General features: G+C 40.6%; 1 protein-coding gene across 5 annotated transcripts in view; it reads right to left on the bottom strand.

Moving 5' to 3' along the window:
* pde3a (phosphodiesterase 3A, cGMP-inhibited) overlaps nt 1-17,294 on the bottom strand; it is a 521,929-nt gene that overhangs the window by 41,066 nt on the left and 463,569 nt on the right. For all 5 annotated transcript variants that reach the window (XM_073066138.1, XM_073066136.1, XM_073066135.1 and 2 more), the window contains 2 exons: nt 13,154-13,291; nt 5,275-5,386 (listed from right to left, as the gene is read on the bottom strand). In XM_073066138.1, the coding sequence (XP_072922239.1) occupies nt 5,275-5,386; nt 13,154-13,291 (250 nt within the window). The remainder of the gene's footprint in view (nt 1-5,274; nt 5,387-13,153; nt 13,292-17,294) is intronic.

The raw sequence follows: 17,294 nt of genomic DNA on the forward strand, positions 1-17,294 counted from the left end.
GAGGGGGGAGCTGAGTGGTTAGGGATGAGAGGCTGAAGTAAAAAGCTGTAAGGTGATTGGTGGAAAAGATAAAGGGCTGATGAAGAAGGAATTTGATAGGAGAGGAGAGTGGACCATGGGAGAATGACAAGGAGGAGGGGTGCCATATGGAGGTGATTGGCAATTGAGGAGAAGAGAAGGGGTAAGAGGGGAGCCAGAATGGGTAATAGGAAAAGAGAAAAGGGGGCTGGGGAGAAATTACTGGAAGTTAGAGAATTCAATGTTCATGCCATCAAGTTGAAGGCTATCCAGATGGAACATGATATGTTGTTCCTTCAACATGAGAGTGACTTCACCAAAGGGCATTAACCATCAGTGCAAGAGGGTGCTTGCAGAAAAGATTAGGCAAGTAGAGGCTGAGAAAGTCGACAGAATTTGCACAATATATCACCTTCGTTGTGTGCATTGTATCTTTAATAATTAAGTACCCCAAACAAAAGATTGCACCAATGGTTACTGTTGTGTTCATATTATAAAGGTAAACTAGCAGTTGATTGTTAAAGGGAGTGACCAATAATCCTGAACCACTTGAGGCAAACACCTGAAAAGGTAAACAGGAGCTCAGTGTGATGCTCAGTTAAAATCCACACCTGACACCATGGTAATCTCAAAGTTCAAAGTATACAACATACAACTCTGAGATCCGTCTTCTCTTGACAGCCATGAAACAAAGAAAACTGTGCCAGTCGGTCAAAGAGAAACATCAGCTTCCTTCCCCCAACACAAAAAAAAACAAATCGCGCAACTGGCAACAAGTACTTCACTCTCTCCCGACGTGCAAACAAAGAAATCGCACTTACGGCAAGAAGAAAGAACAAGAGAAAACACAGGACATAAAACTCAAGATCAAAAGAGACCAATCCAACTACAGTCCAATCCATAAACTGCAGACCCAAAATTTCAGTACCATCCTTTGACAGCATCGAGGGAGAGAGAAACCTTTGGAAGCAGTGAATGAGAGGGAGGCAGAGACTGGCACACACAGACACCTTCCTCCAGCGGTAGCAAGTGAGAGGCCGGTAGACAGCCCTGAACACTCACTTGCCTTCCACACTTGCCTCAACGTTTCAATCTTCCTTCATGCTTTCATTAGTGAGATTGGCAAGAAATGGAGTTGCTCATGGGCACGTGCCATGGGCAGTAAGTATCTTGGTCCAGAACGCTTGCTCCTTGGCACCTTCTTGGAGACAACAAATTGCCAGGTCACACAATCCACCTGAAAATCACTGTCAAACTGTAGATCACAAGCTCCAACAGCACCCGAACCATGTTAAGAAGAAACAGAAGATGTAAAAGATGTGGAAGAAACAAATGTGTGGACTGTCTGGAAGACGGCACTTGAGGTAGTGTTGTTCACTAGCGCCACCTTGAATGGATGCCTGCAGTACCATTGAAGTATGGCCTAAAGTTGAACAGCCATGCTTCAAGTGAAATTGAAATCCATAGCTTTCTTATCAAGGGGGAAGATGACATCTGAGCCAAAATGTAATGCATCGAATTAGACATGTGGATTCAATTACAAATGCTGTTTGTACAGTAGTAATTCTCCTTCCTCTGTATGACAGACAGAAAAAACTTAAAAGTCCACTGTGCATAAAACCTAGAACTAAGAGGTATTCCATTGTTGGATATGACATTTTCCAGATGAAATATTAATATCAAAGTCACAACTGTTTGTTTAGGTCAAGCTAAAACATTCTACATCTTTATTCAAAGAGAAGTTGGGAAACATAGCCTAGATAAGTATTGTAACAATTACCATCAAAAATAAGAATTTATTTGGTGGGCGTAAATGTGACCCTGTTCTATGAAAACGACTTGCCTCATTTTTCCACAGAACCACAGTGACTCAGCAATGAAAATCCACTTTCCATAAAGTGCCCCAGGTCATTTTGAGGAGCCAGAAGAGAACAAGAGTTACAAGTTCTTTGTTTTCAGCCATCATACTTAACCACTAAAACCAACTCCAAGTTAAGGGAGCCTTTTAAACCATTATCACACCTGCCAATGCTTTTTCAGTCCAATTTGCATTGACTTCCAAAATACTAAGAATTGCTTTCAACCCTCAAGAAATAGTTATGAATCCAAAAACAAATTTAGAAATGTATCATTAATGACAAAGCAAATAAAAATGGAACCAGTTGACTAGCTGAAATCTCCATTAGAAAACTTCCAACATTTGCAACATTCATGAACATAATTGATTTTATTACAAGGTGTTGCAAAGAACATTCTCCTAACCTACCACACTCAACCCCTAACAGGGTTGAGTACTTCATATTCCAGGTTGCACGAAACTCCAGATGAACAGTCGAGAAGGTAATGGAGGTGGAATAGTGTTGTTAATCAAGGACAGTGTCAGAGTAGGGTTGAGTTGTTTTATAGAGGCAGTGGATAATGATTAAGAATCAGTTTGAGATAAAATCATGAATAACTGGAGAAAGAAAACATGGGTGGGTGTAGCCTATAGACTTCTGAATTTTTGATGGGATGGAACATAAATCAGGAAATATGCATGGCGTGCCTGAAGAGAACTGAGATTGTCATGCAGGATTTTAATTTACCGAGGATTGGATGATTAGAATTGGCAAAGGTACTACAAAGAAGAATTTATGGAATGCATTGTGGATTGCTGCTTAGAACAGTATGATCTGGAGTGAAACAAGTGAGTGTAGAAGCATTAATATCTTGTGGTTAAAGATCCCCTGGGATGTAGAATTTTAGATGCCCTTTGTGGGTGAACAAAAAAGGATCAAATCCAGTATCTTCAACTTAAATAGGAGTACTTAATAGTGGTTTGAAAGTGGAGTTGTCTAAGGAGGACTGGGAAAATAAGCTCCGAATGAAGTCAGTAGATGAAGGGTGGCAGATAGTTAAACAACTGGCCGAAACACTCAGCAGGAAACCATGCTAATTAGAAAGCAGGGTTCTATTTGAAAGTAGCACAATTTGTGGTTAACAAGAGGTCAAGGATAATAGTAAATTGAAAAGTAGTCAAAATAACAAGGGCTGGTAGCAGCCCAAAGCACTGGGAGGCTTTTAGAATCCAGCGGTGAAAGGCTTAAAAGTTTATCAGGAAGGGAGAAAACTTATTTTGAGAGAAAACTTGTGCATAGTATCAAAACAGAGTTTCTGTGGATATATGAATGGGATGAAGGTGGATAGGTTAGGTTCTAGACCTCCAAGAGGATGAAGCTGGTAATTTATAAATGAAATAAAGCAATAGCATACATCTTAAATCAACTTTTTGCATCTGTTTTCACCATGTCTTCACACTGAAAATATCCCTAACAAATGGCCTAATTTCAAATGCCAGGGAGCAACCTGTAAAAATCCCATTCACAAGGAATGAAGTTCAAGAGAAACTCACAAGGTTGAAGACGGGCAGATCCAACTGCCGGCACTCAAGCAAGTGGCCGCAGAGACAATGGGCCCATTGTTTGAAACATTTCAAAACTTCCTATATTCCGAGAGGATCCAAAAAAGATGAGGGTACGAGAATGTTGCCAGTTATGCGGGTCACTCATACCCAGGCACACACAAACTCACACATGCACACTCTCGTCCATAGACCACCCACTCAACATAAATACAAACACACATATTTACACACTTAGAAACGTAAAGGCACCCATGTTCACACCCATACACACACACACACACACACACACACACACACACACACACACACACACACACACACACACACACACACACACACACACACACACACACACACACACACACACACACACACACACACACACACACACACATCTGTTGCCATACATTATACCTAAAATGTGCTGCATAATAATGTCACTTTTTCAAGGTTTTCACTTCACACTACAAAACCTAGAGAATCACAGTCAGAAATATGGACAAACCATAAGGCTTGCTTTGCATTAAATCTCTTGTAACCGGGTTCTGGAAGTTTGGAGATTTTCAGTGCTTCATGTGTGCTAGCTATGGTTCAAATTGGCAGCTTGTCTGCTATATTATAATGATGGAAAATTACAGGATGGAATGAAACTGTTCAGCTTCAAGTCTCTGTGCTGATCAGCAAGGAATTTTCCAGATTAATACCACTTCCCAGCTATCGTAGGTCATACAAGTCACAGAACAACTAGTATTCATCCAGGTAGTTTTAAAAACAATGAGGGAATCACCCTCTTGGTCTCAGATCCCAGACTTTGCATTATGTTTTAGTGAAAAAAAGAAATAATTGATTATTCCTATCTATTCCCTCAAACTCTTATGCTATGTGACTAATAATTCTTCTAAGGAATAAGGAACACTAGCAGTGATATCTATTGGAAAGTTTAGTATAATTATGCTGAAGAATGAATGATTGAACATCTGAGTAACTTTGAACGTTATTGGAGGTACAAAGTGGGGGTTCCTCAACACGGGTCTACACAGTGTGATGAAACCTCTCCTTATTCTTCTGCTTACAAACGAAAATGATCTCATACTCACAAATGTAACTAAACGCATAAACAAAAATTCTTTGAATTATCTTAGAACCATAGAGTCACCAAATAATACAGCGTGGATACAGGCCATCCAGACAATCAAGTCCATGCTGACCATGGTGCCCACTCAGCTAGTACCAAATTCCTGCATTCTGCTCACTTCGCTCTAAGCCCACCCCTCAATGTATCTATCCAAGTGCTTCCCAAATGACATTATTGTACCTGCCTCAACCATTTCTTCTGGTACTCACCACCCTCTGTATTGAAATCCATTTGCCACCTCACTTCAGCCTCTGTTTTACAATCATCCTCACTGTGGTGTGGTAACTGGAACTGTACAGAGCACACTATCTCTATGACTCTTCACTGCATTCTGTCAGTAAAGGTTGTCGGATGACATGTGAAGGCTGCTAGCTTTCTGAAGGTTGCATAACTCCTTCATTAAGGTCAAATAAAGGGCTATGAAGCAAGAATGGTTAAGATACATAATGTCACATTAAAGTGCAAAGGGAAGGTTACCTGGCCCAGCATTTTGAATGAGACCTGCTGCTCAGGGAAGGGCTGATAGACTAAGAGCTTATTCCCTGCACCATACCTTGCTTGAATACAATTCACCAGCTGAAGTTTGGGAGCAGATTGTTAGCATTTTATTCCTCATTCACAGAATATACATTTCCAGTTATCACCAAACATTTTCTGTGAATGACGGATGAAACAGTATGATGTTTTTCCAAAAGAGGTATAATACAGGAATACTTACAGGGTATATCTCTGTACCCGTTTTCTAATGCATGAAAGTAGTTCATGAACTCTTTTAATGGGATTTTAAATATTTGAAAAAGCCCAGTGTCTTCAAACAGTCTGAATGCTACCTGTACAAAGAAAGAAGTTAAATAATTAGTACATGGAAAAAAAATAAACATTCTGTGGAAGAGGAAAAAAACACTCACATGCTCAGTGAAGTTCAGCAAAACTCAGGTATAGTGGTTGGCTTTCGCTTAGTGGTTATCCCTGGCAATGTCAATCAGGTAACCCCAGCTCAGTGTTCTTGTCTTCCCTCTACTCAAATTCCAGACTTGGGTGTTAAGACTCACAGGAACAAATGTAAGTCATTGACCTCAAATTAAAATGTACTTACGTTTTACTTCAAATATGACATCAAATCTTTAAGCAATTTTATTGAGTATTACTGAAATTGACAGTTGAGCACTGTATTTCTATTCGGATTGTCAAATCTTCCACTTTTTATTATATTACACCAGGACATGATGCAGCAGAATTCAAGCCCAATATAGTTACAGTCCAATGAAATTTCTTTAAGAGCTCTGTAGACATGAAGAATATCTATATAATGTACAGTGGCATGAAGCCATGTTGTTTTAACTCTGCATTGTTTGGTAGTTACAGAAACTGCTTTTTCATGATTACCAGTATTGGGCAGACTCCTTCTGGTTACAGAATTATGTAATTGTTACAGCGAAAAGCATTCAGAACACATAACTTTGTGCACTAAGTACGGAAACACGATTAAAAATAAACCGACTGAGTCCTTTTAAATCTCTCAATAACAGCTCAAACCATGCATATCCTGGTCATATCATTTGATAAATACACAGATATATACAATATATAATGTGCATATGCACATGAATGCACTCACTGATGTGCAGTTCGACAGTGGTAAGTTTGTGTATGATGCACACATTTCTATGAATGTGTTCACTATTTTAGAACCTAGACAAATTATGTCTTGACATAAATACAGGGTTGTTTTCGTTGATCAAAAGAGTTACATGTATGTTACCAATATCAATTTAACTGTGATACTATTGAGCATTATCAGTGTAGCAGAATGTGATAATTTAATTTAAGCAACACACAAGATGCTGGAGAAACTCAGCAGGCCAGGCAGCACCTATGGAAAAAAAGTATAGTCGACATTTTGGGCCGAGATTCTTCATCAGGACTGGAGAAAAAAAGATGAGTAGTCAGAGTTAGATTCTACTGTCAGATTCCCCTTCTCTAGCCCTGCATTTCTTTCACTAATGTAATTTATTTATTTAGAGATATTGCACAGAACAGGCCCAGACTGCCAACAAACCCTGATTTAACTCTTGCTTAATCACAGAACAACTTACAATGACCAATTAACTTACTAACGAGTATGTCTTTGGACTGTGGGAGGAAACTGGAGCACCCAAAGGAAATCCACACATTCCACGGGGAGGATGTACAAATTATAGTGGATGCCGGGACTTGAACTCTGAACTCCAATGCTTCGAACTGTAATAATTTTGCGTTAACCACTATATGCGGTGATAATGTCAGACTCTTGAGTCGTTGTAGACTGGCAAATGTATTGCCAGGCAACTACAGACGGTAAGTCTCTGTTTAAATTCCCCAACCAGGATGGACTGCTGTGAATTATTTCACATTCCTGGGTGTCATGGTATAACCCTTGTGGCTGGCTAAATGGTTAGCACTGCCATCTGGAAGAATGCTGATCCTTGAAGTAAACTTCTCTGTCACAACTATATGAAGTAATCAATATCTAGCAACACACACAAAATGCTGCTTGGCCTGTTGAGTTCCTCCAGCATTTTGTGTAGCTTGGATTTCCAGCAGCTGCAGATTTTCTCTTGTTTGTGATTGGGTGTAATCAATACATTGTGTACTTACAATACTCACATTAATAGAAAAGTAAATAACAGGAACCATCTGGGTAGTGTTCATGTTAAACCATCGCCAAAAAATTGCGATGAATATCCAATATATTGTTTCAAACACGTGGTTAGTGAGATAATTAATTAGTGTTTCTCATAATGTTACTAATGAGAAATGGAGCAAGAACATCACTCTCTCAGCATCTGTATACAGAACCACATTCTCCAGCACAAACTGCCAACACAAGCAACTTTCCATGTTTCACCTAATTGACAAACATAATAGTTGAAAGAAGAATTTTCAAACTGTTTCCTGTTAATAAAAGTACTAATCCAAATTAATTCAAATTACACAACCAGTTGATATTAAGCTTTTGAATGTTGTCTGCTTTCTCTATCAATAAGAAAAATGTACACCGTAAGACTATAAGACATAAAAACTGAATTAGGCCATTCAGCCCATCAAGTCTGATCCACTATTTGATCGTGGCTGGTGAATTACCTTCTCAACCCCATTCTCCTGTCTGCCCATAACCTTTGATACTCTTCCTAATCAACCACTGCTTTCAATATACCCAAGCTTAGTCTCCATAGCCATCATTGACAATGAATTCCACAGGCTCACAGGCTAAAGAAATCCCTCTTCATCTCCTTTCTAAAGAGATGTCCTTCTATTGTGAGGGTGTCTCCTCTAGGCCTTTCAATATTTGGAAGGTTTCAATGAGATTCCCCCCTCATTCTTCTAAACTCCAGTGAATACAGGCTCAGTGCATCAGATACTCCTTATTCCCGCGATTATTCTCATGAACCTCCTCTGGACCATCTGCAATGCCAGCACATTCTTTGTTAGATGAGGAGTCCAAAGATACTCACAATACTCCAAGTGCAGTCTGACTAATGCCTTTTAAAGCTTTAGCATTATATCCTTGTTTTTATACTCTAGTACTCTGGAAATGAATGCTAATGTTGCATTCATCTTCCTGACTCACTGATGTCCATAATATCATACCTGCCAATTCCTAACTGCGTTACAAGATTATCCACCTTATTTTGTATACAACATGCATTCCGATATAACAACTTCAGTCCTGTATTCACCACCCTTCTTTCAATTTTGTCTCAGAGTCAGCCGAAGTTAAAATTTTAAACTTTAAGGCCATAACACATAGGAGCAGAACTAGGCCATTCATCCCATCGTGTCTGCTCTTCCATTCCATCATGGCTGATTTATTGTCCCTCTCAACCCCATTCTCCTGCCTTCTCCTCGTAACCATTGACACCCTGACTAAAGAACCTATCAACCTGCTTTTTATAAATACTCAATGACTTGGTCTTCACAGTTAGCTGTGGCAATGAATTCCACAGATTCACCACCATCTGGCCAAAAAATTCCTCCTCTATTCTGATGTTGTGTCCTCTGGTCCTAGACTCCCTACTATAGGAAACACCCTCTCCACATTCACTCTATCGAGACCTTTCAATATTCGTTAGGCTTCAATGAGATACCCCTCATTCTTCTAAACTCCAGAGAGTACAGGTCCAGAGCAATCAAATGCATCACATAAGTTAACCCTTTCATCCTTGGAATTATTCTTGGGAACCTTTTCTGGACCCTCTCCAATGCTAGCACATCTTTTCCTAGATAAGGGGCCCAAAACTGCTCACAATACTCCAAGCGTGGTCTGAATAACACCTGATAAAGCCTCACACTTACATCCTTGCTTTTATATTTTAGTTCTCTCGAAATGAATGCTAACATTGCATTTGCCTTCCTTCGCATCAACTCAGCTTGCAAGTTAACCTTTAGGGAATCTTGCATGAGGACTTCCAGGTACCTTTGCACCTCTGGTTTTTGAATCTCCTTGTTTAGAAAATAAATATAATTCAGAGTTACATCATAGTCACAGGTCTTTCCAGCCCATACCGCCCAATTGCACCCAAGTGACTATTTCACCTACTAACCCGTACGTCTTTGAAATGTGGGAGGAAACTGGAGCACCTGGAGGAGACCCACATGGTCATGGGAAGAAACGTGCAGTACTTATTCTTTATTCTGAAGATTTCAGTGACTTCTCCTGCACTCTTCTTCTCTTTTACTGTATCAATACTTTTCCATGCTGTTGAACCCAGCCCCCTACTATTTCGTTTAAAGTCCTTAACTCAGAGCAGGGGTCACCAACCTTTTTTGCCCGGCAGACCGGTTTAATACAGTATTGACAATATTTTTGCGGACCGGCTGATGGCGGGGGCGTGGGGGGGTATTGCTCCTAGTAGGACCACGAGCTATAATCCCCGGGGGAATGGACAGGTGGAGAGGGGGAATGCCACTGTGTGGAAGGCCACACTCTTAGCCCTTAGGTCAAAGAGATTGCCGGTCTCTCGCTGGCAGGAGGTCCTCCCTGAGGCACTCCACTCCATCCCCTCCCTGTTATGCACGTCCAGCAATGCCACCCCTCCTTTGTTTATCTACCCTAGTTATGTGACTCACCAGGTCCCCGGTCAAGGCATGGCTCAAGCAGAGCCTGTCCCATTGGAAGAGAACCCACCTTCCCCAATAATGGTATCAATGGCCCACAAATTCAAACCCACCTTTCCCACACAAATCTTTCAGCCACACATTTAGCTGCCTGATATTATTAACCCTATGCTAATTTGTATATGACTCAGAGATTATTACCTTCCTGCATTTTAATTTAGTCACTGGCTACTCAAATTCCTTCAGCAGAACCTCTTTCCTTGTTCTTCCTAAGTCAGCGAAACCTAAATGGGCCATGGTAACTGAATCTTCCCCACCCCCTCCAAATTCCTTTGCAGATCCTGAACCCAGACATTACAATAGACTGAGCAAAAAAAAAATTAAAGACTAGATTCCTGGCTAAAAGCAATATATATACAGTACTCTGCAAAAGTCTCAGGCGCATATATATAGCTAGAGTGCCTTAGCTTTTTGCACAGTACTTTAGTAATTATATGTCTTGCACTGTACTGCTGCTACAAAGAAAAACAAAGTTCATGATGTACAGTATGTGAGTGATAATAAGCCTGATTCTGATATGGGTCTCAGTTGTGGGTAAGAGTGGGAAGGGGGCAGGGAGAGGGGAATCCTGGTTGGGAAAAGGGGAATGGACAGGGGAAGGGGCACAAAGCACCAGAGAGACATTCTGTAATGATCAATAAGCCAATTGTTTGGAATCAAATGACCTTGCCCAATGTCTCACAGCTGGGTGTGTCTGCACCTGAGCCACCCTCCACCCCGGCACTCCTTTTCTGCCACCTGTCCCACGCCCCTCCTGTGGAGCTCTGCCTTTGCCAATTCCCAAAATTCTTTGCTCCTGGCCAATTTACAAACTCGCTCCCTGCTCCATGTTGACAAATACAGCATTGTGTAAAAGTGTAAGGCAACCTAACTATATATATGTGCCCAAGTCTTTCATAAAGTACTACTATATAAAATTGTCTCTGCACGAGCAGGAGAGGAAAGCTTTTACATCTGTATAGAATTAGCAATAAGTTGACATCTTCTCTCCATTCTTTTCTAGTCAATGACTCACATATAACAAAATCATAGTGAAGTAACCTTGGGAACATACGTCATGTTTGCTTAGTAACAAATAGTCAGCAAATCTAAGATACTGCAGATAAAAAGGGCTTGATAATAAAGGGAGCAAAGAAATTTGAACATCTTAAATAAATACGGTGCTGCCATTAGCCTCACTTTGAAATTAAAAAGCTTAGACTGCAAGTAGAGCATCAAACCCTCTGAGCAATTCCTGTCAATTTCCCTTGTTCCGCCTCACTAGTTTCAATTGCTGAATTGGATGCCTGGAATAAAATCCGAGCCAAACATGAAAATCTTTCCTTTCATGAACAGGAGAGACTGTTTTAGGTAATCAAGAAGTCTAACAAAGGAATTGATACTTCATTATCTTGTCAGTTAAATACCCAAGCAACATGGAGGATTCTGGAGGAACTCTGTCTGGCAGGATTTTTGGAGGGAAATGGACAGACAACATTTTGGGTTGAGACTCTTCAGCTGGATTGATCCAGATTTGAACATCTGCAGTCTTTTATTGCTTCTAGTTAAAACACTGAGTCCTGATCCCTTTGGATCAAGAACAAGGCATGAAACTTATTTTGAAACTATTTTATTAAATGTTATATGAATAAGGAATGAACAAAGAAAAAGTAGCTGAGAGAACAAAGAAAAGACAAGGAAAGAAGCAGTCGTGAGCATTACTTACACAAACAGAGATAACACAATCAGTGGTAACAATTAATTTGTAAAATAGTTAGTGGGAATGGTGGGGGTGAATGTTGCTGGAGAGGTGTGGGACAGGTGGCAGAGAAGGAATGCTGGGGTAGGGGCTGGCACAGGTACAGCCTTGAGACATCAGGCAATATCATTTGATTCCAAGCAATTGCTTTATTAATCTTTACAGAATGTTTCTCTCGTGCTTCCCACTCCTTTCCCCAACCATGATTCCCTTCTCCTTGTCCCCTTCCCATTCTCAGTGCACAATACAGACCCAAATCAGAATCAGGTTTATCATCATCCACATATGTCAGGAATTTTTTTTTGTGGCAGCAGTACAATACAATACTTAAAATTACTACAGTACTGTGCAAAAGGCACCCTAGTACGTGCGTGCGCGCTCTCTCTCTCTCTACTCTCTCCCTCTCCCTCTCTCTCTCTCTCTCTCTCTCATATATATATAAGTGACTATTTCCACACAGATGTGACTGAGTTTTCTCTAGTCTTCCAGTTTTTTCAAACATCCCAAAGACGTGCTGGTTGATTAATTGACTACTGTAAATTCCTTTGCGTATAGGCAGATGCCAGGAGTCTGAGGAAGGGAGGGGGTGACATTGATGGGACTGTGAGGGAGAACTGATCACAGGGAAATAAGTGGGAGAATGATGGGTCACATTGCCTTCTTCCATGATGTAAGAAAAATATGAGAAATAAAAATAGGAAAACAAATCCATAAAAAAATGATAAACCTGAACTGAAGCCAGCTCTATGAACTGGTCTTGGGACCTCACCCCATGAACTATGTTTCTTTTAATTATAATTCATTCATCTGCAGGATGAGGATATCACTGGCAAGGTTAACTTTTCAGGTTCACCCCTGCTTTGCCCCAGGCCATTTCAGAATCAGGGTCACCTACAGCTCTGAACAGAATTCCCTTCCCTTTTGCATCTAATATCGAGCCAACATTTCAAGGATCATAGGTTTCAGGTTTTATGTACATTTTCCCATCTTCCTTGGTTGGTCTCAAAGTACGTTGGTTGACTACACCAATAAACGACTGCTCTGACACCAATCCTGTAAGTTAACAACATTTCTGTGGAAGGCAAACTAATGGGATATGACAAATTCATAGAATCACAGATGCCTACAGTAGAGAAATGGGGCCGTCAGCCAATCACACTCTTGCCAAACCTGGCACTTGTTCATGTTAATCCTATTTATGGACATTTGGCCCAGAACTTTCCTCTCCATGACCTGCTCAAATTATATCTGTTCCTACCACATCTCTGGCAGCTCAGTCAAGATAATCACCTCCCTCTCAGATTTTTCTTAAATTACTCCCCTGTCACCTTAAACCTGTACCATGAATTTCTTTTCCCTACTGTGGAAAAAACTACCTATCCTATCTATGGCACTCATAATTTTGTCTATCTTTATATGGTCATCTTACAGCCTCCTATATTGCAGTGAGGTTAAGGCCAGCCTACATAATCCCTCTTTACAATACAGACCTTCATTTCAGCCAACATCCTTGTAAATCTTCTCTATGCTCTCTTTATTGGCACTAATTCACTAAGCTTTGATCGAAGGGAAGGGAACCAATTGTACAGAAGGACACCTTCTGCTACCTGTCACAGATGTAGTTGAGAAACCAGTGCAGCAAGAACATATCATGTGTGTTTACACAATACAATGCACCAGCATGAAGATAGGACTTTCTCACCTGGCTAAGTATCCGGCCACATTTTGAGCCTGTCATCTCCATGAGGTCAAAGATGGGAAAATTCCAGTTGTTGAGTTGTGTAAATATCAGCTCCAGATCTTCCATTAGAAGAGGTTCTGGAGCAAGGATTGCTTTCTCCTGGAAAATTAAAGGAAAGGCTTAGCTGGAAACATATACAACTTTATTCAGAAACTTAGGATAAATCAAACCCAATACCTCCATCAGGAAGCAGAGAGCATCTGTGCAATGCTGGTTGTGGTTTTATCACCAGCTGAAGACTGAAAGTAACATGAAGCAAAGTGTAAAAAATGCATTGCATACAATTTCATGGGTTTTTCAACTGGTGAATTTAGTCAATTCTGGTAGTTCTGAAGGCACACATTTAGTGATTCAGGAACAGCTTCTTCACCTCTGCCATCCAATTTTTAAATGGACATTGAACCCATGAACATTACCTCACTACTTTTATTATTTCTGTTTTATTTGCACTATTATTTTAACTGTAATTGTTTTTTCTCTATACCATGTAATTCATTGTACTGCTGCCATAAAGTTAACAAGTTTCACAACATAAGCTAGTGATATTAAACCTGATTCTGATACTGACTACTTCTTCTTCTTTTAAATACACTTCTACTAATCTCTGTGCAATTGGAGCCTGTAATTTGCACTTTTATTACATTTTATAATGTGTCTTTGGGCCAACTGAGTGATCTGGCTCTTTTGCTGTCTCTGAGGGAATCTGGCATGGTTGAGAACGAGACTGGGAATGAAGTATGCGGCTTATTGGTAGAACGTGAACCCATGATCAGCTCTCGCTGATTAAAGTGTCAAGCAAAATTGAAAACAACTAGGATGAGAGCAAAAGACAAGCGGGTACTCAGCACCATCTGCCTGTATTTGATCGATTTCCCTCTCCCTTGTTGCTGTTGGAGGAAGATGCAGGAGTATTAGGTTTTGGGCAACATTTGATCTGTGGGATTTGTGCATTGGACTTGTTTTTAGAGGAATCTTCTGTTCCTGTTAAATATGCTTATGATTTCTGGTTACACCTTTAATACTGCTATTTGGCGTGATTTTGTTGGGCCACTTCCACACGGACTGGCTCTACAGCCTGCAGTCAATGAATGAAACAGTGCTAAATTAAACTGAATGAAACTAAAGTGAACATTCCCAGACTGTTGCAAGGACTCTGCGGTTTGATGTTTAATATTCTGTGTGTTATTTGCTCGCTTTTTTTGCCTTTTACGTGATTTTTTTTTGTACATTGGGTGCTTGATGTTTTCTTTGAGTAGGGTCAATGGTTTTCTTTGCTTTGTGGCTGCCTGTGGAACGATGAATCTTAGGGTTGTATACTGCATACATACTAGATAATAAATGTACTTCGAATTTTTGAAAAATACCTTGACATGATGTCAACATGCAATGGCAAACACCGGCCACTTGAGGGCGCACGGAAACTGGTTGATACCATGCCTCATCTCCAGTGTATTAACACAGAGCACATTCTGCAGATGCTGGAAATCGAGAGCAACACACAAAAATGCTGGAGGAACTCAGCTGGTCAGGCAGTATCTATGGAAATTAATTTCCATTTTGAAATGAGTTTCAGGCCAAGACCTTTCATCAGAACTGGAAAGGAAGCGGAGAGGTGTCAAAATAAGATGGGTGGAGGGGAAGGAGGACAAGCTAGGTGATAGGTGAAGCCAGGTGGGAGGGGGATGGGTGATGAAGTTAAAAAGCTGGGAGATAACAGGTTGAAAAGGTAAGGGACTGGTGAAGAATGAATCTGAAAGGAGAAAAGGGAAGGATGAGGGTCACCACAGAGAGGTGATAGGCAGGTGAAGAGAATCAGAATTAATATCACTGGCTTATGTCATGATATTTGTTGTTTTGTGGCAGCAGTATATTACAATACATAATGAAAACCATCAATTACAATAATAAGAGTATAAAAATAAATTAAATAAGTAGTGCAAAAAGATAGAAATAGTAAGATAATGTTCATGGGTTTATTCTCCATTCATATATCTGATGGCAGATGGGAATAAGCTGTTCCTGAAGTGCTGAATGTGTATCTTCAAACTCCTGTACCACCTCTTTGATAGTAACAATATGAAGAAGGCATGTCCTGGATGATGGGGAGACTAGTGCCCATGATGAATACAAGAGCCCATGGCTTCCCGTATTGCCAATATGAGGCCACTTACAGGTGGGAGGAACATCACCTTACATTCTGTCTTTGTAGCCTCCAACCTGATGGCATCAACATCGATTTCTCCAACTTCCGGTAATTTTTATCCCCTCCACCTTCCTTCTTCTTCAATTCCTCAGTCTGTCCTCTTACCTCTTTTCTTCAGTTGCCTATCACCTCCCTCAGTACTCCTCCTCTCCCATGGTCCACCCCTCTATCGGAATCATTCTTCTCTAGCGCTTTGCCTTTTCTACCTATCACCTCCCAGCTCCTTACTTTATCTCACCTCCCTCACCCACCTATCTTCACTTCTAGCTCGTGCTTCTTCCCCTCCTCCAACCTTCCTCTTCTGGTTTCCTCCCCTTCCTTTCCAGTCCTGATGAAGGATCTTGGCCCAAAACATTGACTGTTTATTCATTTCCATAGATGCTGCCTGACCTTTTGAATTCCTCCAGCATTTTTTGTGTGTTGCTCCAGTGTATTAAGTTTAAGTCATTAAAAAAAGGTCACTTTTATGCCTTCTTCCCCAATGATGAGGCAACTCCAAACTGAAAATTCTTTTATGCTTTGTTCAAAACCATTGCTGAAGGAAGTCCCTTCTTAGAATGGAAGGAGATTTTGAACTGAGTTATAATTTACATTCAGACCCTGGCTCTCCACTGACTTGTAAATGTAAAACCCCTTCCAGTAGAGGTGATTTATTAAGGTCAATGATTGAATTTATTTATACATCAAATGAAGTGTACTCATTTTTGCATAATTTGTGTGTGTTGAGGACATTTAAGGAGGAAGTAGATAAGTTTTTGAATTAAGGGCTCTGGGGAACTGGAACAAAGGAGGAACCAAGGCATCGGTAAGACCAGCCATGATCATATTGGAAAGGCAGGCAGACTTGATGGGCTGAGTGGCCTACTCCTTCTCTAACTTTCGTATGATCTTATGCTTCTGCATTGCAATCAACCTGTAAATAGAGAGGCACAAATTGGACACATGAAGTGTGGTGTAAAGGTCCATGCTATCTTTTAAAGCTGGATCCACTTCCTGAGTTGTGTTTCTGATGTCTCAGGTATTCTGACTGGTTAATCATGGTCTGGCACAGCAATTCAAAGGCGCAGGAATGTAAGAATCTGCAATGAGTGGTGGATTCTGCCTAATATCTCATGGGCACTTGCCTCCCACTACCTACAGTATCTACAGAAAATGCTACCTCATGAAGGAAATACCAATCATAGTTCAAAGTTCAAAATAAATTTATTATCACAGTATATATATGTCACCATATACAACCCTGAGATTCATTTTCTTGTGGGCATACTCAAGAAATCTCTAGAATAATAACTATAATAGAATCAATGAAAGACCACCCAACTAGGGTGGGGAGGGTTTTACTTGTGATGGACTGGGCCGTATCTACTAATTTTTGTAGGATTTACCGTTCAAGGGCATTGGTGTTTCCGTACCAGGGTGTGATGCAACCAGTCAATAGACCTCTACACCTCTACAGAAGATTATCAAAGTTTTGGATGTCATGCCAAATCTTCGCAAACTCCTGAGGAAGTAGAGGCGCTGCTTGCTTTCTTTGTAATTGGCCCTACGTGCTTGCCCAGGACAGGTCCTCTGAAATAAAAACACCTAGGAATTTAGATTTGCTAACCCTCCCCACCTCTGATCCTCTGAAGAGGGCTGGCTGATGTACCTCTGGTTTCCTTCTCTGCAGTCTATAATCAGTTCCTTGGTCTTGCTTACATTGAGTGAGAGGTTGTTGCTATAACACCACTCAGCCAGATTTTTAATCTCCCTCCTATAGACTGATACATCATCATCCTTGATTCAGCTTTCAACAGTGGCATCATCTGCAAACTTGAATATGGCAATAGAGCTGTGCTTAGCCACACCACTCCACATCAAGTGTCAAGCAAGTAGAGCAGGGGGCTAAGCACATAGCAC

Source organism: Hemitrygon akajei, chromosome 14 (genome assembly GCF_048418815.1).
Source record: "Hemitrygon akajei chromosome 14, sHemAka1.3, whole genome shotgun sequence".
Lineage (NCBI taxonomy): Eukaryota > Metazoa > Chordata > Chondrichthyes > Myliobatiformes > Dasyatidae > Hemitrygon > Hemitrygon akajei.